The 27,381-nt window shown below is 53.0% G+C and overlaps 1 protein-coding gene across 10 annotated transcripts in view; it reads left to right on the forward strand.

The window, feature by feature from the left end:
- Positions 1 to 27,381, forward strand: part of ZFPM1 (zinc finger protein, FOG family member 1) — a 115,819-nt gene that overhangs the window by 35,956 nt on the left and 52,482 nt on the right. For 5 of the 10 annotated variants that reach the window (XM_037877737.2, XM_037877732.2, XM_037877734.2 and 2 more), the window contains 2 exons: positions 10,364 to 10,495; positions 15,530 to 15,625. In XM_037877737.2, coding sequence (XP_037733665.1) covers positions 10,378 to 10,495; positions 15,530 to 15,625 — 214 coding nt within the window. In that variant the 5' untranslated portion in view covers positions 10,364 to 10,377. Of the gene's footprint in view, positions 1 to 2,292; positions 2,540 to 10,363; positions 10,496 to 15,529; positions 15,626 to 19,535; positions 19,624 to 27,381 lie in introns of those variants that run through there. The other 5 variants (XM_037877735.2, XM_043526193.1, XM_043526192.1 and 2 more) reach the window with 4 other exon arrangements.

Genomic DNA, 27,381 nt, shown 5'->3' on the forward strand with positions numbered 1-27,381 from the left:
TCTCTCTCTTGGCAGCCTGGAAACAAACTTTTTTTTTCTAAATTTGCTGGATAAATGAGAAGGATCAAGAAAAGGTTTATTGTTCAGATGCTGAAAGAAGTTTAATTGGAGTGAAATGATCAAATAATTACCTGTGTAGTGACAGCTTTGCTGACCCGCACCCTCTTTGCTTCCTGACTGTGAAAATTGCGTTGGTCTCTTGGTCTTAGCACTGATCAGAGGAAAGCACTTCATTTTGTCTAGTACCGTGTACACAAACTACAGTCTGGTATCTAGGAACTTAGTATGGCAAGCGGGGAGGAGGAGTGGCCAAACTATTGCTACACGACATTATACTTACTAAATGGATTTACCTTCCAGGGCCAAGTGAGCTGTAGAGAAGCGCCCCCTTATCTAGCCCCCCACCCCACTCTGATCTTCTGGTAATGAATGAGTGGCCTTCTTAGGTAGTAGTTAGACTTGTGGGGAGATGGATGTGCTTAATATCCCGACTCGACAGATGAAATGAAGCAACTTGCCTGCAATCAGCACAGGAAATCTGTCACTGGGCCAGGGACTGAACCTGGGTCTCTTCAGAATAGGACCTTTGCTCTTAGATCACCCTTCCTCCCCATATATTAATTTTTCAGGCCGCTTGCTAGGGCTGGAAAATAAAAACCTGTTTGCAAATAACTTGTTGTTGTTTACGTTTTCTAAGCGGCTCTGCTGTCTGCCGACTCAGGCAGACGTTGCTACGCGTATTGCGCTTGGTTTATGTGTTAAAGATTTTTCTTTGTGATTGGGGACGGTGGCTAGACATATTTATTTTGTTTTTAATGGAAGCATCAGAACCTGGAGTACAGCTGAGGAGTGACTCCCACAGACAGGAGGGAGGCCACAGCCCAGCTGGTAGAATCTTTAAGCGGCCATCGTCCTCCCTTATGCTTCTTACCACGGCTCTGCAAAGCCTTCTTTTGAGCATCCTCTTGGCATGTGGCAAACAAAGCTACGGGGTCACGAGGCAGCGTGGGGCAAGTCTGCAGAAGGGTTAAGAAACTGGGAGGGCAGTTTTGAAGTGAACCGGAACCAGGGAGCAGGAGGGCTGGGCGGGGTAAGTGGGGTGGAAGTGGTCCTGCTTCTTTGTATTCCTGGGGAGGCCGGAGGCAGCATCTTGAACCTGCTGGTGAGCTGATGCCTGGTGCTGCCACTGGATGTGCCATTTTCCCTTTCAAAGCTCAGCTCCTGTTTCTGCTCCTGCGCTGGTAGCTGCTAACTATCCTTATCCACCCCCTGCTGTAATCCTCCGGTAATGAACGAGTGGCCTTCCTAGGTAGTAATTAGGCTCTGCGGGGAGACTGATGGGCTAAATATGAACCTGTCGTCCTCCTCAAAGTGGGCATTTTAAGGACTCGTCAGGAGATTATCTCGGCTGTCCTGATCCTGAAAGGGATGACTGACAGCCCAGACAGCTTGGTTTGTCACTCACACTTTCTCTCGCGGTGTGTCTCCAAATAAAATGAAGTAAACCCAAAATACGGCCGCTCCAGCCCGCTGCCGTTGTTGCTGGAGAAGGGAGAGGGCCAGAGCCTGGCTCCGGCCTGGCGTCACGGTATTTCCAGCTGCTAGCAGGAGCCTTGCTGAGCCAATGGGGTCGGGTGCATCTAAGAAAGGGGGAGTAGAGGTGGAACTCTCCCTGCAGCAGCCCACATGGAGACCAGTGAGCAACTTCTAGCAGGAGGGTTGACACACAGGCCAAGATTTTCAGAAGCCGCTGGTGACTTTGGGCACCTCCATTATTGGGGTGCCCAACTTGACACCTAAAAGGGGCCTGATATTTTTTTTGGAAGGTGGGTGCTACATACTGTCTGGAAAACTGGCTCCTTTGGTGTGTGTCAGATTGGGACAGCCCTCCCCCCGATAAGTGACGCCCCAAATCGCCAGTCACTTCTGGAGTTGCTGGGTGTGTAAATGTATCCATGAATCCCTGGTCTGGTTAACACGGTGCTTCTGCCCAATCCCCTGACACGTAAGAGTCTTGTGTCTGAACTCAAATTCTAACCCACGCCGCTTCTCATCTCCAGCAGGCTTGGCAGTTAGCCCCTCACACATCCCCTGGGAAGCAGGGGTTATTGTCCCAGTCTCACAGACTGGGATCCTGAGGCTCAAAGAGAAGAGACTTGACCGAGGCCACAGTGTACCAGCAGAGGTTGGGGTTGGTGGGTGCTGATCCACGTGTGGCGGATACACGCTTTCTATGATCGCGTCTGGGAAAGAGAGCTGTCGATTAGCAACTTTCCCATGTCCCATTTGTAGGACAAGAGTGAGAGCCTGCATCCAACCCAGAGTTTGTGAAGGCACCACGCCTCCTAATCCCATGGGAGAGTGGAGCCCCTGGAATTCAGTGAGGAAATGAGCTGGAGCTTCAAACCTTAGGCCACCGATTGTGCAGCACTCTTGGGAACATCGGCTCAGAAGCCCTTATATGTAGAAGGGTGAAGAGTGGGGTAGCCCATCTTAATGATCAACTCCTGAAGGCCAGGGGGATGGTGCCTGGGAAGAGGTGGGGGAGACCTCACTCTGCTAAGTTCTTCCCAAAGATTGGGGGGGTTGCTTTGGGTGGGTGGGGAAATAAGCATTTGTTGGGGGGTTGCTGGTGGTGGAGAAACGTTGCCCTCAAAAATAAAACTCTCAAATTCTCCTGCCAATGCCTCTCTTGACATGCGAGTAGCTTTCGCTGCAAGGTGGGAATTGGTGGCAACTTAGTACATCTTGGAGTCACACACACGAGGGTTCATGAAACCCGTTACAAGGGCTCGAAGAAACAGTTTGGCAGGGGCGGATAGGAAGTTGACATGAAAGAGGGCTGTTCAAGCCCCTCGATCCTGCAGAGCTGTTTACCTGGGAAAGTTTCTTGCCAATTATACCAGTAAATTGATCTCATTACACTGGTATAGCCCCTTCCAAATAGACATAAACTAACCCCCCCCGCCCCCCGCAAAACTGTGCTTTTTATACCAGACAAAGTGTCCACATGAAGACCTGAACTAATAATTATACCAGTATGAATTCACACATTGGCTTATACCGGTGTAACTTCCCCCGTGTAGACAAGCCCTGAGCTTTTGTTAAAAGTATTGGTTTCTAATCCTTGTGGTTTGATGCAAGTCTTCCAGACCTGAACTGAGTGCACCACTGCACGGCAACGCTGCCGCAGCTGATCAGAGATCTAAGCTGCGGAAGAACAAAACCTGACTAGGCAGTTTTCATTGCTGCTTCCTAGGGAGCCCAGCCATGTGAAACTGACAACCCAGGTCAGTTTCTCGCTTGCAGCCTTGGAAAGAGCTGAGAACAAGGGTGATCCAGAGCTGCCCTCTGGGGAACGGGGACCCAAAAGAGAGCGAAGCAGGTGAGACCTCTGCACTCCAGCAGCGGCTGAGAAACTGATAGAGGGACAGAGGTGGCATGCCTAAGCAGGATTGAGGTACCTGGTGGGTATCCCAGCACCCTTTTGCCCTCCTGCTTCTCCAGTAACTACGTGGAGGCAGGTGGCTTCTCACTTGGCCATTGCCCCTGGATTGAGGAGCTTCTTGTCTTAGTTTAATATTGTGGCTATGAGGTTTCTGGTCATTTCAGACCCTTTGGGAGGAGGGGGCAGCAGGCAAAGGAACAATATTGGGATAAATTAAAGCAATGGAAGCAGTGTGTGTGGGGAGGGGGGCAAGGGGGATAAGTGTAAATAGGTTTTGGGAAAAGGGCAAAGACAAAAATGATCAGGAAAAAGGGGGTGGGTGTCTCTCTCTCTCACTCACTCATAGTCATGGAGGGAAAAAAAAACACACCATGATTTGTGATAGGAAAGAAAGGTATGAAAAAGTGGGGCAAGCAAGGAATGGAAAGACGATAAAACGACAAGAGAGGAGATGTACTAAGCTATACTGCCTACAATTTATTGAGTACAAGGCTGATGGTAGATGGCTACAGTGAACAACACACAATTGTTACATTCCTTTAAATTACAGGATGGGGGTATAGCTTGGGGGTGGGGGGAACACAGGTAATTGGGCTAATAGGTTTTTCCCAAGTCTTGTCTATGACCAGTCCTAGTATGCTGCCCCTTGCACCCTGAGATACGATGGTCTTGTTCTGTAGGATATTTGGTTTTCTGGAACTTTTAACTACCCCTTCCCATCCTGCCAAGCAAAAATTTTCTACCCTTTCTTCCCACCACCAGCCAAACCATATATTAATGGCCCTGATCTCATCTGGGGCCAGCCTTCACATGGTTAACTTTGTCACATCATCTCAGATTAATGCAAGTTTTTACAATCGCTGTAATTTAAAAAAGAAATCCTTCCTTGTTATCAAAAAAAAAAAAGAGAGAAGGAGGGAGGGGGATGGAGAATAGTTAATCGTCTAAGCGGAGTATCTTGGAATGGAGCATTTTTTGGCTCATCACCTCTCTGTAAAGCCAGCCTCAGTAATTCAGTTTTAAAGCATGAAAAAAGGGAGTTGATGAAATTCCACTATCAGCACTGAACCAATATGCAAAATATCTCGCCGAAAATCAAATAGCTATTATGTTTTCATTTCCATTTCAGCGTATTTGCTTAATGAAGAATAGACAGATCAGGCAAGCTGAGGGAGTCTGCGTGAGGTGATAACCATGCAAGGCTTCCAGCAATCCCAGAGAAATGACGCTCCACTCGCTGCTTCGTCTTTTAAAATATCCAGTAGCTCATTTAACCCGCGCAGCTGGGAACATTGTTGCTCCTGGCACATTGCAGCCAGAGCGAGGGGTGCAAAGTTGCCAGAGGATGTGGGGGGTGTTGGAGAGCGTATCTGCGAGCCAGATGGGGCACAATAGCTTGACCTTGTGTGCCAAGAATGGGGGGCTATGGTTGTGGCACCTTAAAGCATCATTGATGGAGATACAAAAATATTTTAGCTTCTGCCCCAGCCCCGCCTGGGCACAGCAGAGATTGGGAGTCACAGTTTTCCTTGAACACCTGCAAGTGCATTTTTTGGGTGCACAGGCCCCTGGATTGAACCCCGGGATCCTGAGCGCTAGCTACTGAGTGGATGACTTTACTGTCCCTGAAATGCGGCCGTGTCTTGGCCCGGCATAGGGACGCACTGCCGAGACACCCGTTGCGTTCCATGACGCTAGACGCAGCAGGGACTTCCGTTGTTAAAGTGCCGGGCTTCCCAAAACCGCTGCTGTGATCCTGGGTCCCGTTGTGCCAGATCTGAACTACTTAATGCTTGGCACCAATCCAAAAAAGCTTGGTGCATTGGTGTCTGAGAAGCACCTTTTCCACTGGAAGAGGATCTCATGAAGGAGAGAGATGGACCTAAAGTTCAACAAGACCAACACATGCGGGGGGCCCTCCACCCTACCCCCTTCCTTTGTAAGAGTGAATTTGGTGCGAATAGGTCCCAGATTGACTTCCCTGGAGACCGGGATCCATTTGTTCTCAGAGCAAACACGGTACATGCAACAACACTACAACCTACCTCCACACTGCCCCACTGATGAGCCCTAGAGATGGCCACTCTGGAGTTAGATGGAGATGTTCCATGGCTCAGTCGGTCTTTGGGGTCTCTCTTTAACCAGGGGCCTAGCTGTGGGGGTGAGGATGCACCTTACAATGTTGGTGTCCATCTCCTGGTGATGTGACTGGATGCCTAATCCTGATCTGGGGCCTGGCGGTGGAAGGGGCCTGGTCCCTTTTTTTCAATCTACCGAGCCATCTAGTTTTTGCCTCTCATCAGGATTAATGAGCCTGATTCAGAATAAGGAGTGGAAGGCCCCAGTATATTCCATCTGGCAAGAGGGGTTCAAGGAAGCCCCTGTCTGAATAGATTCCTGTTCTGTCAGGCTGGATTAAGATGATTTTGTATTATGGTAACGCCCAGAGGCCCAGGTCGAGATCAGGGCCGGGTTGCAAAAGGAGCTGTCAAAACCCCGAGTGACAGTCCGTCTAGGAGGGCGAGGATTCTCCGAACAGGATTCCTGCCTTTCGCTGGGGCCCAGAATTTCTGCCGTGTGACGTCTGAGGGCGAGGTTGGGTGGTCAGTGCTGAGTACGAGCAGCCCTGGCCTACCTTGGGCATGACAGTAACAGCTGAATAGACAGAGGCCAAGTGTGCGAGTGTCTACGTCTACGCTATGAGCTAGGGGTGTGATGTCCCTGCTCGTGTGTGCCTGCTCGTGCTAGCTCAATGGGTAGAAACAGCTGCGTAGCCTCAGTAGCAGAGAGCGGCTGACCCATGCAGAGTATGCACCCACTGGAGACCAGCTCAGCCGTGTTTCTGCTCCCCCTACCCGTGTTACTGCAGGTATGCTGCTATTTGTACTCGTGGTAGCTCGAAGAGAGCTAGCAGGAGTATGTGTCTGTGAGCAGGGGAACCACAATCCTAGCTTGTAGTGTGTACGTCGCTTGTGTCCCGTCCCCCCCTGCATCTGCTCTCCTCTGGTGAGGACTGGCCTTTCCTGCCCACAGAGCGGGGATGGAAGAGAGGGGAAGGAGGAGAGAATCGGGTTAACTTTATCAGACGCCCAAGAGCCGTGAAGGCGTGAAAGAAAAAATTAGCCTAACAATGTTTCATTTACCGCGAGAGAAACGATTTGTTAGCCGGCAATTGTTTCTGAATATTATCAGAGTCTTTTTAATTGTGCTGGAACTGAAATTAGCAGAATTAGAATAAATTGCCTTCCCTTCTCCAGCAGCCTCTTTATTCACGCTTATTGTTGTCTGCTTTGTATAGATTATGGGTCCTTTGTTCTCCCGGTGTAAATATACATGCCTGGAGTCACAGAGAGTGGCTGAGGTCTGGAGAAATGCGCTGTGCTGTTTTATCCCCCTTCCCCTTTTTGGCGGGAGCTGCTTGCCATATTTGGAGGCTGGAGGTTCCAGGCCTGGTTGGGCTTGGAGGATGTGATGGTCTGTTCCCAGGGAATCGGTTTGATCGTGTTTTTGTGTTTGATCTTTCTCTGTGCTGGAGAGCTCATTATCACAGCAGCATTCCCTTCGGCAGCTCCATCATTAGAAGCAGGGTTCTCTTTTTTTAAGTGACTACGGTTTTATTTCTGAACCTGGCTGATCAAATCTGCAGTCTGCAAGTAGTCTAACGGGTGGGTGACCTGCCAGGCAGCGCCTCCTTGGTATGGTGGGACTCATCCTGCTACTCCTGAGTACAATGGAAGTCCCCCTCTCAGCTGCATGGTGTGGGGAGGGGTTTCAATAGGACAGTGGTTTTCAACCTTTTTTCATTTGTGAACCCCCTTAAAAATTTTCAAATGGAGGTGCAGAACAGAACGGCCACACTGGGTCAGACCAAAGGTCCATCCCGTCCAGGATCCTGTCTTCCGACAGTGGCTAGTGCCAGGTGCCTCAGCGGGAATGGGAAAGGGAAAGGGGTGCCGACCCTTTTGGAAATCTTAAACTTTGTCTGTGGACCCCAGGCTGAAAGCCACTGCACTAGCACGTCCAAACCTCTCCATGTGGTCTCCAGGCTCCCGTGCCAGCTCTGCCATGAGCATTCTGGGTAACAGCATGCACATGAGTTGGCCAACAGTCCTATTCTGGAATTTGTCTCCAGTGCTCGCAGCGTTGGATTTGCCCTGAGTTAGACGTGCCTGTCGCAACCGCTCGACATGGGCCTGTCTGCTGTGAACCGGGTGCTTTTCGAGAGGAGGCCGACTAATCCCTGAGGGGTTGGTCCTGCTGGAGCTAGTCTACGTGGCATAGCCACATGGCTGCACAGGGGGGCTGAGGTTAGAAACACGACGCCACCCACACTCCAGTCTGGAGGCTGCAAGGGCAAAGCCTTCTCCAGCTCTGGGGTGAGCTTGGCGTGCGTGTGACCCACTGAGGTGTGTGCGTTCTGCGTCCCCTCTTGGCACCCGATCAGCAGAGGATGGGAGTTTACCACCCTAGCTAGAAAGGCCCCTGCTAGAAAGGCCCCAGGCTCCTGGCTCTGGAGGCCCCTGCTTCAAGCCCCAATCTGTGGCATCATTGCAGAGACACACGGCCCAGCCGTGTTAGACTCTGCTCCAAGGAATTCAGCCTGTCTTCGTTTATGATTGCACAGAAAATGAGGGCAGAGGATATCCGTCACACCTTGAGGAGCCCAGTCCCTTAAGGAGCCAGCGTTGTTCTCCCTTGATTTGCCATGCCATGGCTTAGCTGTCAGTCAAATGGGATGATGAAAATCCAGAGGAATGTTTCAAACCTGAATTCACTGATGTCTGTAAAGGGCTTTAAGGTCCTCCGGAAGACGCCATGGAAAAACATAATGTTTAGTAGTGGCTTCCAGAAGCTGGGAATGGGCGAAGGGACGGATCCCTTGATGATTCCCTGTTCTGTTCATTCCCTCTGGGGCACCGGGCACTGGCCACTGTCGGAAGACAGGACACGGGGCTGGATGGACCTTTGGTCTGACCCAGTCTGGCCGTTCTTACGTTCTTATGTGTTTGCGAACATTTCAGTAGTGCCCCATGCAGCCTGCAGCCTTGTCGGTAAGATAAAGGCAGCCTCACCCCAGAGTAACGTGAGTCGGGAAAGCTTCCTTCAACCCCTGCCCCATCCACTTCCCAAGGGGCATGTCAAAATGATCCTTTCTCTCCTCTGCCCCCCGTCCCCCTCCCCATGGGCCCCAGATGCCAGCGTGGGAATCAGTCCTACTGCTGCTCCTATCCCTACGGACATTGTGAAACATTGTGAAACAAGGGCTTTGTGAGTACCAAGAGAGGTCCGTTCCGTTGTCACGGTCCGCCTGGTGCCCAGCTGTGGGAGTTCTTGCCGTCTCATGGGTGGCTCGTTGGGATGTCTGTGAAACACGTGGAGAGGGTTTCAGCCCAGTTCCCTGCACTCCTTTAACGTGGCAAGAGACATCCTCACCGCTGGGCCCCGTGTCAGCAGTGTGAGACCAAAGCACTTGCCAGATGGGTAGGAGGCAAACCCCACACAGGTGAAGCCACGGTGCCCCTTGGACTTCTAACTCTGGATGGGCGGGGCTGGGGGGGGGGGAAGGGACCCCTCTCCTTTCTGTCCCACCGGGTAGGAAGTAGAATACCCCCCTGCCCAAGATAACTGAGCTCCCCGCCTCCAGGAGCGGATCGGTTCAAACAAGCCGTGTGATTGGGAGTAGAACCTAGAAGGAACTAAAAGCAGCTCCTATCTAGCCATGGCCTCGGCCCCTCTTCCTTTCCTGCCTTACTGGTGGTCGCATGTTTGGAGAGCACCGTTTACAAGGTGCAGAGACATTTGTAGCCTTAATATATTTCCTTCAATACCGTGTGACTGCAGCAGCCAGCAGAGCTTATAAAAGTGACAGTAAAACTAGCCTGGCTTTGTGTTGGCTGGCGCGAGGTGAGCCTGCTAGCCAGGATGGGGCAGAGAGCTCTGGAGGGGCTGGGGCTGAGCTGTACCCGGGTCCCTCAGTGAAGGAAACGGCCTTCACCCCGGCAGCTAAACGTGTTGAGTGCTGCCATGCGAGTGCCCTGGAGACCCGACCCTGGGCATCGTTCGTTTCATATTGGTCCCTTTCTGGGCGGCTGCTTGCGGACTCTGCCTACGGGTCAATGCTGCCAGTGCTCTGATCAGTGCTGGGGGTGGTGAGCAGGGAAAACACTGGAGTCTGCCCTGGGAAGCGCTTCTCAGTTGTTGAATTCCTTTTGCACGTAGAGCTGAGTGAATCCTAACTGGTATAAACCCTGCTCCTCCTCCCCCAGAAAAAATCCACCCTGGCACTCAGTGTCTCTCCCCCGGCCGTAGTAATGGACCGGTTCATGGGGAGGAAACGTGGCTAGTCTATCAGGACACCTTCAATGTTCTCTGTGATTGGAGTGTGTGTGGCTTTGAAATCCGTGTTCTTGCAGGTAGGGTTTTTGGAAGAACCCATTCCATCTGCCCAGAAGAGTGAGTGTGTGGGGGCTGGGAGTATCTAACATCTGGAGCGCAGCGTGTCACTGGAGCATCTTCCTTATTATGCTCCTAGCAGGAAGGAGAGGACAGAGGAACGTATCTCTTAGAAATTAGCATATGTCTGTCTGCTTCTTTCCCTGGAAGTGGAAGAGGTGGGAAACCTTGGGGGGGAACACTTTTTGGGGGGTGGCTCTCCAAGCCCTGATGAGAACAAAGCACTTTATCAGCCTTGTGTCATGAAATGACCCCTGTGGAGAGGGCTTCTTGACTATGGATGCTTCAGAGTTTGCAACAGGTAGCTTCCCATCTTCCCTCCCCAGCAAAGGAAGGATGAGAATCTGCCTGATTGGAATTGATAGCCGGGCCTTTCACTGTGCCGGGCGCCTGCCTGGACGTGTGGCCCGACGGCTCTGCCTTCTCATCACTTACCTGTCGGACTCCTCTTGTGTTTTGAAGGTCCCTTTGGAGAGATGGAGGAAGGTGATGATGCCCCGGCGGAGGAGAACAGCCAAGCTGAGACAGAGGGTGCCGCATCGGCCCAAAACGGATCCGCAGAGTGTGATGCCTCAAGCCCTCCTGGCAGTGAAGGTAAGTCCCGCTCTGGTGGCTCGTGGCTGTGGAGTTACTGCTCTGCTTGCATGGGCTCTCGTGTAAAGCCGCATATGGTGAGAGAAGCTTCCCGCCCAAGGGCGTCAGTAGCCTTCCACTTAAGGGGGGAGCAGGGAGCGGTAAGGCAAGCAGCAGAAGTGCAAGCCCACCAGGTCGCCCCCTGGCCAGTGTGCCTCAACTCTGTTCTGGAGACAATACCCGGATTGCTTATTCTCCAAGGCCTGTCCACTGCTTGGCCTCTAAGACCCCCTTCGAGGAAGCTAGTGAGTGTTGATTGTGATTATCCAGTGGGCACCTGAGCGGTGGCTTTCTAGGGCAGGGCATTAGGCAAATGGGGTGGAGTCACTCACAGGCAGCTCTGTCTTCGAGGAGCTGGGGTTCCTCTTGGCTCTCTAGTGGTTGAATCTCTGCCTTTGTTGGAGGGCTGGCCCCCCCGGCCTTTACCAGGCCACGGAAATGGTGTGGGAAAGAAGAGCATTGTGGTCTCGACATGTGCTGCTCCTGGACACCCTGTGGCTGAGGAGCGACCAGCCTGGCCTCTCGCTGGGGCTGTATCTAAGATCCCGCCTCCCCCTTTCCATCAGGTGTCTGGGGTGGGCTCCACTTCAGGGGGGTGCGAGAGGTTGTGGTGCATTGAAGAGCAGGTTAATGCTCGGCTTAGTTACTCATGGGGGCTTTTCCACGCTCAGCCCTCCCCAGGTGGGGAACAGCAGTCGAGCATGGGTAGCACAACCCATTCTGGTGTTACAAGACTGGCAGAATGATGCCATCAAAACTGTCATCTGCAGATCTGCGAGCGCCATGCTCAGCCCATCCCTGACCCGCTCCCCTCTGGCTCTGCATAAGGAGACTCCTCCCTGATGTCAGGAGAGCTGCTGGCTGGGCCTGGGGGACATCTGTCGTGGCTCATTGGCCACCTTCTCCCTCCAGGCCTCTGCCCTGCAGGGTTCACAACTCCACACAAACGCGGCGGGTGTTCGGCTCTCTGTTTGGCGATCAGCCTGCAACTTCCGTGGGGCCTGAGATCTGGCAAAAGGCACCCAGGCCTCCACCTCGAAATGCTTCCTAACCTGACCCTCCCATCAGAAGGTGCCCTGGCACGGTAATTCTGACTTTGGTCCAGCCGGTGCCCATTTGCCCCAACTTTCACCAGTGCAGCCAGTGGAAGGAGGAGATGGGCTCTTCCTGTGTTCACTGGAGGGCCGTTTCTTGACCCGTCTCTCTCTGGCAGGCCCTTTGCTGGACAGTCTGGTGGAGGCAACCTGAGCTTGTATGGGGGAGGGTACTGGGAGCCAGAAGCAGGAGCGTGGAAACTTGAGGTGTGATACTGACACCGAGCTGACTGCTAATTGGCCTCATGGCTGCATGTCCGTTTCAGCTCCTCTAACCGTCCCTGTGCAGTGATCTGAGGACAGCCTCCCCACGAGCGCTCGAGCCCAGAGTAGACATACGTCTCCAAGGGAGTGCGGGGGATGCAGGAGTGGGTGATCCGGCTAGTAGGTACAGGGCTGCATTGCACCTCTTTAAATGGGCCAGTGCAATCTGGTGACATTGGCTAGCAGGTACAAAGTGACCCATAAAGTGGAGCCAGCCTGCAGCCGCTAAGGATCGTGGAAGAGGGTCGTGGATAGCTGTCTCTCTCCCCAGTGGAAACGTGCACGTGATGTTGCACGGGTGTCATGGTGATGGCACTGGAGGAAGTTGCCCCGGTTAGGCATGGATCCAGTGGCGTGATGCTTGCTACCTGGTCATTTGCTTCCTGTCCAAACAATCATGCAGCATCCCTGGCTGGCACGCAGCAATAATCCGCAGCCACACTGCACCCCATCCTGGGAGGTGACTGCATTTCATGCCAGCGCAAAGCGATCCTAGCTATATTGGGGAGGGTGCGAAGTGTAATCCGTTAATGTTTGCAGTGCCCTTTGAGATCAATGGTGCCAGGGCAAAGCCAGGTGATCTTAATAAACCCAGTCGTGCCCAGGTGTGAGGGGTACCCGAGTCTTAGATCTGATGCACATTTTGAAGAGGGTTAGTTTCTTTCCCCTGCCTGGAGCTGAAACACCCTCTCATCCCGTGTGCGGTGCGGATCATAGACACACCCCTTCCTGGGCCGGACCCCACCAGGTGGCTCTTGCAGTCAGATTCCACAATCGCCGTGTGCTGGTGTTATTTCCTTGCAGGCACCCACCCTCCGTCAAAGTCCGAGACCTGCCATGATAGCAAAGTTTTCCAGAGATCGATGCCACCAGAAGATTCTGGCCTCTGACTTGGCAGTCAATAAACCCGAGCACTTGCCCCATAGATAAAGGGAAGGAAAGCTCCCCGGGGAGGAGGCCTTGAGCAAAGGGAGCAGAATGTTAAATCTCCTGATAATCTTCCCAGATAAGGGACAGCTAGCATGGTAGGAGAGCATGAGCTCCTCCAAGCCAGAGTCTTGTCCATGACCCTCTTCCCCTCGACCCCGTCCCTGCTGAATGTGGCCCTGAGTCATCCACCAAGCGCGATGGTGGTTGAGGTGGTCTTGGGGGGCGGGAGTGGGGTTGTTGAAGGAGGCTCCTTTTGAGGCAAAGTGGTTTGTTGCTGGCAGACTTTGCTCCCCGCTGGGCTGGGCTGACAGAGGAAGCGAGTGGCTCTTTATCTGATTGGGGAGCTCGGTGCAGTTCTGAGGTTGGGGGGTTAGGGAGCTGGAAATGCAGCCGGAGAGCTGCACCTGGCACTAGGCTGCTTTGATAAAAAGGTGATAATGCAGATACCGCCGAGCGGCACTAACGGCCGCGAGAGCTTTCAGCGAGATGGATAAAAATCAATATGCCAGGCACTTTGATTTATAGCCAAAAATAATAGGGCTTTTATGCCCAGGGATTGATTTATTTGATGTTAATCATCCCGCTTATCACCTGTATTAATATTGCCAATGCCGGTGACGTCACCCAGGGGCGTTCTTTATGGCGCCGATCGATTTGGGCTTTGCAGTGGTTATCCGCCCTGGACGTGAAGACAAACATGCACTTTGGGCGCTAATCTGTCGCACTGTCATATGCAGATAGGCTTATCGGCACCATCTTTAACAGCAGTTAATGGAGAAAATAATTGTTATCAAGTTGCTATGTAGATACCACAAAGAGAGCCATGCCGGGAGCTATATTTCAACAGGCTCCCTGACATGGGGCCCTTGGTGGGAGGAAAGGCAAGGAGGTTCCTTTCCACAGGTTCCCTCAGGCTTTTGAATGTTAATGAGAACTTCCAAGTCCATAGAGAAGGAGAGAGGGGTCTCTGCCTGGTTCTGAACTGGCAACTCCTGCTCTGGGAACTCGGGGGGAAGGTGCTGAAATCTGCACAGCCATCCATCCAGAGGCTCACCCACTCTTGGTTTGCTCTCGGGCGTATAGTGTCAGTCTCTCCTCTCTTTGCATGTGTCGCGTGCTTGAATGCTTCTCTGGCGTGATCAGGGTGGACGTGAAATTTACAAACACCGGCACGTCAGACAATCCCTCTCCTTTAGCTGAAGGCCTTGCTCCCACCTGGTTAGTGTTGTGCGATATCCCTCTGCTCGGGGCAGCTGGCAGGAGACCGAGGGTCAGGCGTTGGCCCCGTGCCGTTACACAGTTGCGTTACTGGGCAGTAGCTCGCTGGTTGCATGTGTGCAACTGATCGCCATTCCTGGAGCATGTTTTGCTAATGCAAGTCTAAAAATCTGCCCCGAGTTGCTCTTAAATCCACAAATGCCAATTCTTCCCGCCCTGCTGCGCCCCCCTGGCCACCACACCCATCCCGTCTCGCTTTCTCCCGTGTTGGCAATGCTCTTCTCTGGATCGACGGGGAAGTTCCCTTCCATGCGTGGATAATACGAGTCCATTCCAGGTCCTTTCCCATTCGATCGGCCGGTGCACATCAGTCCTGACCCCGCCCCCTACTGGTGCCCAACCCCCACTTGTTACTCTAATCCTATCTCCCAGGCTGCTGCTCACCACCCCGCTTTGCCAGTACTCCTCTGACCTGGGTCCAGCCCTCCGTTGTGTTCTAGTCACAAGGCCCCATTTCACTTGCCCCATACACGAGCATGCTGCTACGTCAGTGGATGCTGCCCTTGCAGGACTTTCCCGGAACACCTAAGTGTTGGCCTGGGGCACGTCCGCTGTTCAGGTGGTTGGCTGTGCCCGCAGCAGGAACTACCAGCCAAGTCGATTTGCACAGCAGTGGGGTTGCATATGGACTAATACCCGCTTAAGAAGGGTTTCAAGATGGCTGCTATTCCCTTGTTCACGGTTAGGAACCCAGGAGTCCCGGATGGAAAGGCTCCCTCCTGCTCGCTTGCACTGGGAACACCTGCAGAGTAGACAGGAAGGATTGGGGTTCCTGTCTTGGCATTTTATTAGTATTGGCGGTGTCTTAATGCCTAGGAGATCTCCATGGATCAGGCACTAGGTGCTTTACAAATGCAGAAGAAAGACAGTCCATGCCCAAGCAGCTTCCAATCCAAGTACAAGGCAAAAGGCGACCGATGGGGACGGACCAATGGGGGAGCACAAGGAAGCCAGAATGACAGTCTGTGGTCTCAGCGCACCAGCTGCTTAACCATTGTTGAGGTTTTTTGTAGGCTTCACTGCAGAGAGCAGAGGCTTGAGGAGAGATTTGAAGGGAGAGGATGAGGTGGCTTTGCAGGTGTTTACAGGAAGCCCTCCCCAGGCGCAGAGGGCAGCCTGGGAGAAAGGACGGAGGGGTTTGTTTGAGAAGGTAGCAACTGGGCGATGGAGGCTGGCGTCGTGGGCTGATCGGGATTGAGCTTGGAGGTTTGGGAAGTGAACGAGAGATGAGTAAGGTGGGGAAAGGCCGTGGAGTTCTACTCGGTGAAGAACATCCTCGGGCATCACTTGCTATTGTGTCCCGTTTTTGATGGCCCTTTTCCGCTGGGCTTTTGGGCTGGCTGAGGAGTCCCCAGCATGGTGGGAAGTTGTAGCTGACGTTCCTCTTGAGCTTGTGTGACATGGTAACAGGCCATTTCTTCCGTTCCAGAAGCAGAGTCCAGAGAAACCTCGGAAAGTCCCAAGGAGTCAAAAAAGCAGGAGCCTGGAGAAAATCTGCAGGAGCTGAATCCATGGAACGGGCCAGGTAAATCCCCCCCATCCCCTAAACATGTCCTCTGCCCCATCCTGAACCCTGCTGGGACACCCTGCACCCTCGTGCAGGGAGGGCTCAGCAGCGTGTAGTGCCACGTTTCGGCCCCTGTGCTCTCCCTGCGAGGAGCATGTCCTACGCCGTCTTCCAGCTGAACAGTGCTGTGGCTCGACCTCGGATGGAGGCAGCGGCCAGCCTGGCTTCCGGGTTTGATGGCTTTGACTTTTCTCTCATGCTGCTCATTGTCTCTGGGCTCTTCCTTGGTCGGCCAGTCATGTATGACCAGGCAGATACGAACGTCTTGAATGTCAGTGTCTTCCCGGGCCGCTTGCCTTTCAAAGGGCTCCGTGGAGGCGGCTGGGAGTAGCTCGGCCGGCGAGTGACCTTTTGAGAAGAATGGGCGCCAATGTCTCCGGAGGTCTGGTCACACAGTGACGCTGGGGTGACAGCTGGAGGGCGTGGGGAAGCGGGTGAGCAGTCTCCTGATGTCAACAAGGAAACCTGAATAATGCTCCATGGGGAGGAAACCCAACCCCTCCAGCCTCCTCCGACACTCACGGATTTAGCAATGAGCGGGGCAAGTTACAAACTACTTGAATGTGTGGCCCAAGAAATGGGGGCGTTGAGAGAAATACACCGTCAATGGTGTATTTAGCCATTGTAGGCAGCAGAGACTCGGGATCCGAGCACCACCAGACTTCCTGCATCTGAAGGAGGGGAGAGGGTTGGAATCTGAATTCCAAATCCGAATGCCACATTTGTCGTGGCCCCCCACCCCCTAATATTCCTAAATTCCAAGGTCAGAAGGGACCACTGTGATCAGATAGTCTGATCTCCTGCAGAACGCAGGCCAGAGAACAAAGGAAGCACAGCTGGTGGCCTAAACCTGGGATTGAAGCAGGAGCTGCATTCGCTCCCCTGTTCTGTACCTTCAACTCATCAGTGGTGTGGCTTGCAGGCTTTGTTGCCTCCAGCCTCAAAACAGGTGTCTTTGATCCTAAAAGAGGCTCAGAGCAGGGTAACAAAGGAGATCGGGGTCTGGTAGGACTTGTGCATGATTGAATATTACAAACCTCAGGATTTAGCCAGGAGAAAGGAAAGAGCCAGAGGGGACACAGGTCCTGGCCCTGTCGCTTAACAGAAGAGTATGGGGTCATTTGATCACACGGTGAAGGACAGTATATTTACCGCTAATAGGACTAGATGTAAACTTGCAGCCAACCTGTGGAACTCACTGTTGCAGGAGAGCAGAGTCAGATACTGTTGCAGGAGCCAATACTGCAGCTGGATTTCTTTTGAAAGGACTTGAATAGCTATTAATTGTTTATTTGTATTAATGTAGTGCCTGGGTTATAACTGCATGCTGATATCACGCTGAAGATGCTTCAGGGTGAGAGCTAGGTAGCATGTGGTATCAGGAAGGAGGAGTTGTCGATAGACAGCGTTGCACACGTGGCAAGGTGATCCAGGGATGATGTTTTTTTCCCTTCCTTTGGAAAAAATCACCCAGCGCTGACCGCTATGTGACTGGATTTGCGATACCAGCTATGGCCATTGGTCTACGTTCCTACACAGTCACAGTGGGGCTTTGATAGCATCATGGCAACCACAAGAAGAGAGCTAGAGTGGTTAGTGATGTTATCAAAACCCCAAGAAGTGTCTATAGCCGTATATCGCCGTCTTCCTGTCTTGTCATCTCTGTTTTTTGAGTCTGAATGTCTTTGCGTGATGGCTGTCAGACAGTACAGTGCTGTGCACGCTATCTGGGCCCTTGGTGGGCCTATCGCTGTGGTATCTAGAAACCAAGTGGAAGACACAGTCTCTTCCCAAGGAGCTTACGTTCTTGGCTTGGTAACGTTTGGCCATGGTGCCCAGGTGGAAGGTCCCCTCCCCCAAATCTGGGCGAGGATCGCTGTAGACCTGACACTTTAACAGACATGCAGTATGTGTGGATATCCTCCTTGCGACTGAGAGGACCATTGGGCTGTCCTCTTCGTAGGTGAAGATGCTCCAAACGTCCGTTTAGGTCTCCCTTATACTCCCCAGTGTGTCACGCTCCTATCTACTGGAGCTGCGTGGGATGGGATGGGGGTGGGGCGGGGGGGGAGAGCTGCGGAAAGAGAGATGTTAGGTTGGGTTTTTAAAAAAGAAGAACTGGTTTCCCTCCCCTCTCTGCTCGAGCCCTCGTTGCATGCTGGGAAGGGTTGACCTTGGGGCTCGATTGCTATCGGTTTGACTTTGGACCTCTGGGGAGAAGGGCCCGTGAAGCTCTCAGCTCTGTGGCTTTGCCTGCTTGTGCCTTATCAATCAGGCCCTTCCTCCCTTCCCTGGGTGCCACCCATGGCAAAGACCACCTGACGAAGGACTGGCCTCTGGCCCCTGCTTAGGGCTGCCTGGCTAAGGCGGGGCCTGTCGGTCACATTGGAGATTGTCCCGGCTCTGCTATTGAAGCAGCTGGGAAACGCCGAGTGCCAGGGCACATGTGCAGCTCCCATGACCCCGTCGCCAGCGGCTTTGCCTCATCTGGTGAAATACCCACTGGCAACAGGCCCCGTGGCACTGAGCAGGCCCCATGCCAGGGCCAGCCCTGCCTGTCCCTCCTAGGGGGCAGACGCTTCTCTTGGTGCAAAGCGACCAGGAGTGTAAGTGGTGGGGGGGCGCTGTGGCAAGTCTGGGGATCAGTCCTGCCACCTTCCCTATGGGGCCATGCCCATTGGGGATGGGAAGGGCCTGGCAGAGCGCTGAGCCCGTCCCTTGGCTGGGGCAGGAGAGTTAACCAGCCTCCTCCCCCCCATGAATCTCTCTGCTGTTTGCTGCTGATACTGTCAGTGGTCCCCTCCCTCCCCCCCTTCCCCCGTTTAAACTCATCAAGGAAGGGAAATGTGCTCCAGTTGATATCCCTGGCCCTTCCTGGATGCGTTGGCAGGAAGTATCTGTGCGGCTTCCACCTCGCCAATCTCCTCTTTATCGGCTCCCTCCCACCCCGGCCCTTTGCCCTAGTGACCACGGAGGGAGGCGGAGGAGAGGTGACGTGATGTGTTCTTTTTCTCCGATCTCTCATCCTCATTAGCCTAATTGCTAATAAGCAGCCTCAGCCCAGGCTGTTCTGCCTCTTCCTTTTGCAGCACTGCTTTCCAGCCAAGCAGCTTCCCCGCTTCCTATCCCCCATATTCGGATCCGCTCTCCTCTGGCTGACTGGTCACCTGGTGGAATGAATTGGACAGGGGAGGTCAAGGGGTTGTGGGGCGGGGGAAGCAGCATGATCAGGACCCCTCCAAGCCAGGGAATTAAAAGCTAGGTATTCCCACTCCACCCACATCCCAGCAGTTGGTAGTGCCAGGGGAGATAATTAAGGGGTTGGATACTTAATTTAATTGGGTTATTGTCATCGTATTTTCCACAATACCTTGAGCAGCTTTGTCTCACTGCTCAGCACCCCTTAGGAAGCTGGGAGGTCAAATCTCCCGTGTAATTTTCCTCCACAACATGCCCTGGGCAAGCTGGTCAGGTTCCCCGCGAGTGCCATCCTGGGAATGTTTTGCAACGAGGTTGCTGGCTGGTGCTGAGCCGCTCACCTTGGGTTTGTTTTTGTAGGGTTGCTTCTGAGTCCTGAGCAGAGTTTGGGGCTCAGCGGCGTGTGTGCACGCGCACGCTTGGCGTTAGGGGCTAGAGCGCTTGTCACTTTTAAGCTGGGAGAAGAATGATCCACAGTGTGATGGGGCTTCCTGTTCTGGCACGGGGCGGGCTGAATGACCCAGGAAATCCCTTCCGGTCCTATGTCCCTAATGACACTGCATACAAACGGATCTAAAAGGACTGGGGGAGAGAGTTCCACGCTTGGCCCCAGCATCCCTCTCCAGCTGCCCGAGAGGCCGAAGCAGCAGTGAAATAGGAGAGGCTCGGAGCCGCCCTGCATGTCGTCTTTCAGTCGGCTGAAGGTGTGCGTGGAAAGTGGCACCGCTTTCTCGTCTCCCTCCCCCGCCCTCGCCAGAGTGAGTTATTTGCATTCTTTATGTAAAAGAGATTTTATTATCACCTTCTCCCAGCCCATCTCTATTCTGGTAATTGGAGCGATATTAATTTCTGTGTGGCTGGGAGTTGATGGCAGTCCGGCGATGCTGGAGCGATAGGGTGTTCCTTTCGAGCTAACCGCCGCGATAGGCCGTCTATCAGCCTCCGTGCAGGCACTGCACTTATCAGGAATAGAACTGGCAAAAAGGGAAACTTTGAGCAGCCTGAATTTTCTTTTTATCTGGCAGGATCCGCCACATGTCAGCAATGGCAGCTGTGAAGATGCAGTGTGAGGGGGGAGCGGGGGAGCGGCTCTGCTCCCAGCCGCCTTTCTTTGTGCCTCTCTGGATCTCGCTTCTCATCTGCTCCGCTTGCACTTCCTCTGGGACTTGTGGGGCTTGGTGGGGGAGGGGAGAGGTGTCTCCCGGGATTGCCTCTTGCGCCAGGCTGAGCTGCGCCTGGGCACTTGCCGTAGCAGCATCACTTTCCCCTCTGGGTTTGTCAGGAAGGAGGGCGGCAAAGGGGCGAGGTAGCTCGCCCTCATGCCCCGCTTGCTGACCCCTCGGCCGCCTCTCTGTGACAGAGGAGAGGTTGCCTGCGATGCTAAGTCCTGGGGGACGGCCGGAGGATGAAGTTATTTTGAAGGAGGCCGCATAACGGAATGACTCCTTTAAAGGAGATGCTGGCGGGTGACTCCAAATTGCTGAATGCGACTGAGCTTCGCTCGGGAAGCCCCCTGAAGGACCTATTTCCAGGATTGTTCGAAACATACCAGTTCATGGCTTGTGTCGCTTGGGAGGGGGAAAGCAACATGTTTTTGTAGGGCCTACAGAAACGGCTTCCACTTTGCTCTGGACACAAACAGCTGGCTAATGAGGCGTCCACGTTTTAACCAGTGGCCCCCTTGCGTAGGGTCATGGAATCCTGCTGAGATGGGCCCCTGGGTGAGGGAAAGGGCTACTTCTGTGCCACAGACTGCGTGGCTATTAGTCTCTGATTGCGGAGAAGAGATGGCTTGGCCCTGCCGCAACCTTGTTGGGAGTGTCTCAACTCCACCCCCTAGGCTGGCTAGATCTTGCTGCCTCCATGCATGGGCAGAACTCCCCGTCTACCTGGGAGTGTTTCTCCTCCCACCCCTGTTGGCTTACAGATCTGGGCCTCTTGCATAGATGGCCACCAGCTGACAGCCCCATCCTCTCCCCTCTAACGTGCAACAAGGGCTTTTTGAGCAAAGGTGGGCTGCGAGCCTACATGTAAGGGCTATACTTGTAGCTGGACCCCTCCACCCCCATCTGCCTGGGCAGCTAATGTCACCTGTGAAACTGGTCACACCCCCATTCTGCGGGGGCCAGTCTTGCTAGAGATGCAAAGGTTTGGACCCCCACTTACTTGACTGGCACATGCCAAAGGGGGGCATGGTCCAGCTCAACTCAAATTTGGGAGTGAGTGTGAGTGTAAAACTTTGGCTGCAGAGTTGGGATCTGAACTCCCAGCATGCAGGGCAGATCGGATCTTTCACCTAAAGAGAGCAAGCATGGACACTTATCTGCATGCCCTTTACCCCCTTCTTCCCCCTTCCCGCCCATTTCTATGTAAAGTTTGCCCCTCGTTAGGAATTCACGATTGCCACTGCAGTAGCACCCAAGTTGCCCGAGGCGATACACAGACTTGTGAAGACATTATCAGTATCGCCATCCCCTAGCATTTAAAAGCGATCCCCTTAAAATCATGAGATGGGCTTTAAAATCAAGATCAGTTTTTTAAAGCGGGTTCCTTTGATCTCCCTTCTGATTTTGGTCCTTTGGGGTGCGCTTGAGGGACATTTTCAAGCTTCTCTATGAAACCATGAGACCTGGAAACTTGTCCTCTCTTTTAAATGAAAGCTGGGCTTGCCAGAGACATAGGAGTGGAAGGGACCTCCTGGGTCATGAAGTCCAGTCCCTGCTATCTCAGATAATCCTGTTCATAAACTTATCAAACTCCATCATCAAGCCAGGCCAGGGTTGTCTGGGAAGCTGTTCCAGAACCTCACTCCTCTGAGGGTTAGAAGCCTTCTAATTTCCTGCCTAAATTTATTCATGGCCAGTTTATCCCCATTTGTTCTTGTGCCAACATTGTCCTTTAGCTTCCAGGGTTGTTGTTCCTCCCTAGTGTTTACCCCCTGCTGTATTTATAGAGCACAATCCAATCCCCTTTCAGACTGTGTCTAGCTAGGCTAAACAAGCCAAGCTCTCTTAGCGTACGTCTAGGCCACAGGAAAACACCTGCAGCAAATGAGTCTCCGAGCCCGGGTCCACAGACTCAGGCTCGCACTAGAGCACAAAAAATGGTGGTTTCTGTATTCCTGCTTCGTCTCTGAAGCCCGGCGAGAGGGGTGGGTCTCCGAGCCCAAGCAGGAAGATCTAGCCAGCTATTTTTAGCACCGTAGCACGAGCCCCACAAGCCCGAGTCTGTAGACCTGGGCCCTGAGACTCGCTGCTGTGGGGTGTTTTTGCAGTGTCGACGTCCCCAAAGTCTCTTCCCGTAATATCGGCTCTCCGTTCCCCTGGTCACCCTAGCAGCCCTTCTCTGCACCTGCTCCAGTTTGTGTTCCCCTTTCCTGAACATGGCTGGCCAGATTAGTACCCATTTTCCACATGAGGGATGGATTTAAAGCCTTGGCGCTCGGAGAGACGTAAAACCCTAAATATCACAAATATTGTGAGAGAATCGCGAGAGTGGGCGACTCTGTTCTCCCAGCTTCATAAGGGTGGATTTTGCCCCACAGCTGTTCAGGTGTCCCGGAGATCCCATTTGAAGGGGCCGTGTCAATGCATTGGATCACACAGTTTGAAACACCCAGCGTGCCTTCCCCCTGTTGGTGTTTACGCTGTTTGTTTACCTCGCCTGTATCTCTTTGCTCCACACCTGGAGCCAGGCTGGTCAGTTTCACTTCCTGGTTCTGGTGCACTAGGCACAACTGTTTCCAGCCCTGCAGGGGTTAAGCTTGCTACTGTCCCTTTTAGCTTTTTCCCCTTCCCCCTCTGCCCACTGCTCATGTGGGTCCATTTTTGTTTATGAAGCAGAGCAGCTGCCAGCAGAGGGGAAGCTTGGCATCTGACCTGGTGCAGCTGCCTCTAAAGTCCATTGAAGTTCCCCATCTCACAGGATCAGGCCCATATATCCCCTTCCTCACGTGACCCAACAGGTTCGTTTCTTGCAGGCCTCCCTCCTGCTAGGGAGAAGGGGTCCCCCTCCCTCCCACAGCGCGCACACACTCTCAGCATTGGCTGGCGGGGGTGTAGACTTTTCCTTCCTGGAAGGCTGATCCAGGGCCCATTCCTCGGACTCAGGTGGCCATGCTCCATATGGTCAGTTTCCTATGGCTCTAGGGACCTGCGGCTCATCCATGAGCCTAGATCTTCCCTGTTCTTCATTCCTCTGTGTCTAGGCAGTGCCCCTCTCCCATGCCCCCATTTGGATTTCTCCCGTTCTGCTCCTCCCATCTTCTTTCTGGTGTTCCCCCCCACACCCCCCGTTTAATGTCTCTAACCCCGTAGCAGGTTGGATACCCCCCTCCCATCCACTTCCCCTGGGCTGATGGAACGCCTCGCACTGGGTTGTAGAGTTCCCTGTGCACTGGCGGGACCCCTTCCCATGTCTCCTTGGTAATCTCTCGCACGGGCTGTGTGACATGCTGACTGAACGTGAAAGGCAGGGGAGAAGGAATATTTTTATCTTTGAAATGACCTTGTTCACTGGAGGTGGCTGGCTGCTTAAAATTCTGATATGCAAATAGCTGATAGCTATAATCTATAACCCTCAACTGGGGAGCGTTTACAGAGGTACTGTGCCATTTCATTTTCCTCCTATTTTATAGGCTGGCTCTTGTGCTGACCCATAGTGCTCCCTACTCAAGTCCTGACTGGCCAGCCAGTTTGTTGCCCATTTCAAAAGGAGACCCTCCTCCTTCACGGTGGGAGGATTCTGCTAAGAGGAGTGGGGCAGGAAAGTAGCTCCTATCTGGGATGGGCAAGTGACTTCACAAATTGCTGCCTTCAATCGCTAAGGCTGAATCTCTAGTCTGACTTCGCTCCTTGTTAAAAATAGCTTCTAGCCAATCCTGGGAGAGAATAAGGTGCACGGGTCTGTTTTATGCTGATTTTCAGATTCAGTAGCCCCCTTCCAAAGGATCAGATGCTCTCACCCTACCCTACCCTTCCCTTCCCTTCCCTCCTACCCTGGTCCTCTGAGGCACCATGCCCAAGACTGCCCCCTTGCTGGTTTTTTAATTTCTTAATACCCCAGAAGGAGGCACCATTCAGAGATTTGAGGTGCTGGAGAGACAACCCCCATCTCTCAGGCTTTATCTGAGTTGTGTGTGTATATTTCAGCATGAACGCAGCAGGTTGGAGTTCCACTGGGGCTCGCCTAGTGGTTCAAGGATGGAGATGCAGTCCTCGTGCATCCATAGCTGTAGCTAGGTGCTAATCCAGGCACTGCATCCAGTTGGCCAGAACTTGAAACCCTTCTGGTTCTGGGAGATCCGGTGCAGTAATGATCAGATCCCAGAGCAGGCCGGCCCGTAAGCATCTCATCCCTTTCCTTGGTCCGTGAGCATGCAATATCACATTATGGAGCACCATTGGTGACCCCATAATCAGCGGTGGAGGTAGCTTTAGACCTCCATTCTCACTGCACCCAGCTTCCTTAAATCTTTAACTGTTCGTGATTGGCTAAGAATAGTGCATACTGGTGCTCATCGCTTGCACACCCTGCTTCTGTCACCCAGTTCTCTCCCGGCTTCTCGTCTTTTCATCTCCCCCTGTCGTCTTTTGTCTTCCAGACTCTTCTCTCTTTGGGGCTGGAGCTGCCACTTATTATGGGGGGGAGTCACTGAGTCTCGTCCCTCCCCCCTAAAGTCTGGTTAATCTGGGTTGTAATCTCATCTGAATTAGAGACTTGTCAGAAATGGCATTGTTCTGCCACAGAGCGCGGGTAGCTCTACCTCATTGTAACCAATGATACCAGGACTTAGTGTGAAAAACAAAGGCAGTTCCTCGACCAAACCTTTCAAGATCGGTGTAAATTCACATCCTTGATTACACCCAAAAGCCTCACTGGCAAATTGCTAGTAATTGCAGGGCATTCATGGTTTTTAAGTTGCCACAAACAGCCTTACTCTGACTCTGTAACGCCATCTGCCTCTTCCACCCTGTGTATAGCCGTTTTAATGACCCCAGATGACCTTCCCCTTCATCTTTTGATGTACACTGGGTACCACACGAGACTAACTACCCAATTCCCTTCCTGCAAGGATTCAGAAACTGCACTGTGAGGTGGCTTCTAGAACCAAACCTCCAGGTACCTTTCTCAGGGGAAGTGGGTGAGAGTTAAGGTTGTTTATGGAACTGGTTCAGGCATCAAGGTTGCGGAGGAGTCATAAGTTCTTCCCCTCATTCATCACCAGGCTAAGCTCTTTATTGGCAGTCTTGTGCAATCCAGGCTAGCTCGGTGTCCAAGTATGGTAGATTTACTGTAGCAATGGCTCTGCTGCCCCATTCAGGTCTGGTCTGTATCGACTGCACTAAAGACTGCGAAGACATAATAGTAATTTAGGGATGGTGAGTGTCTCGGTGATGGGAAGGGCTCCGTGCTCTATAATTCGCCTGAACAGCCGAGAGACGGCCGCGTACGATCCCTTGCTGCACTGGCACTTGGCTAAAAGGACGCTGTGGCCATGACAAGTCATACTGGGAGACCCCAAATTCATACTGGAGTTTCTGAAATGGCTTGAGACCACACTGATTAAACTGCCCAGACACACAGTTGCACACAGCCGTGCAATGGAAGTGTGTGCGTGGAATCACCAGAGACGCAGATGCAGCCTGGGTAGTTGCATGTCCAAAATGGCGGGGGAGCTACCTAATTGGCTCTTTGCGCACCTCGAGGACACATTCAGTCCCGGTAGCTCCTGTTTGCGCATGCAAATGAATTCACTTTTGAAACCCCGCCCCTTCATCTCTCGAAATCCTTCCACGTTTAACTTGGGCTTGCAAACTTTTTCTTTTTAAAATTTTTTGCAGGGCGCCCAGCTTGGGCAGTGGAACTAAGCTCCTTGCTGCTTGTGCCCTAGTTCATCGTGGGTGTGATGGGGACGACTTTCCCTGCCCCCCACGCTATCTCCCCTCCACTAGCCCCACGTTATTTTTAGTTCCACTTTTAAAATCTCAAATGCACTATTTGGGGAGGGAGGGGTTAACAAACCTTTTCCCTCCCCCCACCCTTTTTTTTAAGTGCTCTGAGTCTTAAATAGTTCGGTAGTGTCTCTTTAAGGGACTTAGCGCCCACCTCCACCCCTGGCAAGTTCTCTTGGCTGGGTGGTGAGTAATCTGGAAGGCAAGCTGGCCCCTCTGGGGAAGGGTGCACAGGGGAAGTGTGTCCAGCAGTGCAGATGAGAAATAGGGGAGGGAGATCTAAGTGTGCCAAGGTCCCAGGCCGCTGTCTCCCAGGTGTTGAGTGGGGTGGTCCCGTCAGCCCAGACTCTAGCTCGAAGTGTCTCCAGCAGCTGGACAGGGAGAGGCCTCTGGGAAGTGGAACCCTATGGCCTAATGCTCTGCCATCTTCGCTGGCTTCCTGAGTGCTGTGCACTCTTCCCTGTCTCCTTTGCTCCTTCCCCAGGTGTGGATGGGAGGAGAGGCCGGGACGGGCTCCTTCTGCCCTCTCCGCTGCAGAGGGGCCAGCCAGCAGCTAGGAAGGAATCTTCCTGGCTCAGCCCCCAGCAGAGCGTCTTCGGGCTTGAGAGGTGGCTGGAGGGTGGGAAGAGGGTGGAGACAGGTGGAGCAGGCAGGGGGGTGGGAGAAGAGGGAGGGGGAGCAGGTTGCCATAAGCTTGAGGCCTCTCCCAGGAAAGCCATGGCATGCCCCCTTTCCCTGCCCTGCCTGGGGTGTCCTCGCGGCCGCCAGCTGCTGCACGGGAGCAATTCATTTGAGGCTATTACGGGAATGTCTCCGATGCAGGGCCGATCAATACTCCATCCTTCCGCAGAATAATGGGTGCGCTCTGCAGATAGATCAAGGTACCTGCCCCATTCACATGCGCGCAGCCTCTGGCCCCTTCATCACGGCAGCCGCTCGAACCCCACAAATACCAATCAACCCTGTAAAAAGGGAGAAGTAATTGAAAATCTCAACCTCCCCTTCCGCCCCCCCCCCACCCCCGAGCTGTAACTCTCCCTATTCTTCATTGTCCCGCTTCCACTTTATGGGCTCTTGTCTTTCAGTTTGTTCCCCATCAAAGATTTAAGTATATCTGCAGCCTTTGGGCCTTTTAACGCTGGCTCATTTATTTGGTTTTATTTGCCTCTGTCCCCGGGTGCGCAGTAAAGATTATTCACTCTTAGTTAGAGAGAGTTGGGGTGGCGCATTCCCCAGTGCAGCTCCTTGGGAGTTGGTCAGCTAGGGGCCAGCCGGGGCGGCTCGTTTCCAGGTGCCAGAATTTATTTCTGCCTCCCAAAGGTTGACCTGGAATTAGCAGGTCTGTGTGTCTGAGAACTTTCAGGCAGAAGGTTGGAAATGCAGCCACTTCTGGGGTGGAACGCGGGAGCAATTTGAAAACGCACAGCGACACTGTGGAACAGTGCAGGACGGGAAGTGAAGGAGAAGATTGTATCAGACTGAACATGCAAGCAGACAGAGTGGGATTGGGGTGGAAAAGCAGGGTCTGTGAAAACTGCCACAATGGTAGGTAGTTATTTGTGG

Source organism: Chelonia mydas, chromosome 12 (genome assembly GCF_015237465.2).
Source record: "Chelonia mydas isolate rCheMyd1 chromosome 12, rCheMyd1.pri.v2, whole genome shotgun sequence".
Lineage (NCBI taxonomy): Eukaryota > Metazoa > Chordata > Testudines > Cheloniidae > Chelonia > Chelonia mydas.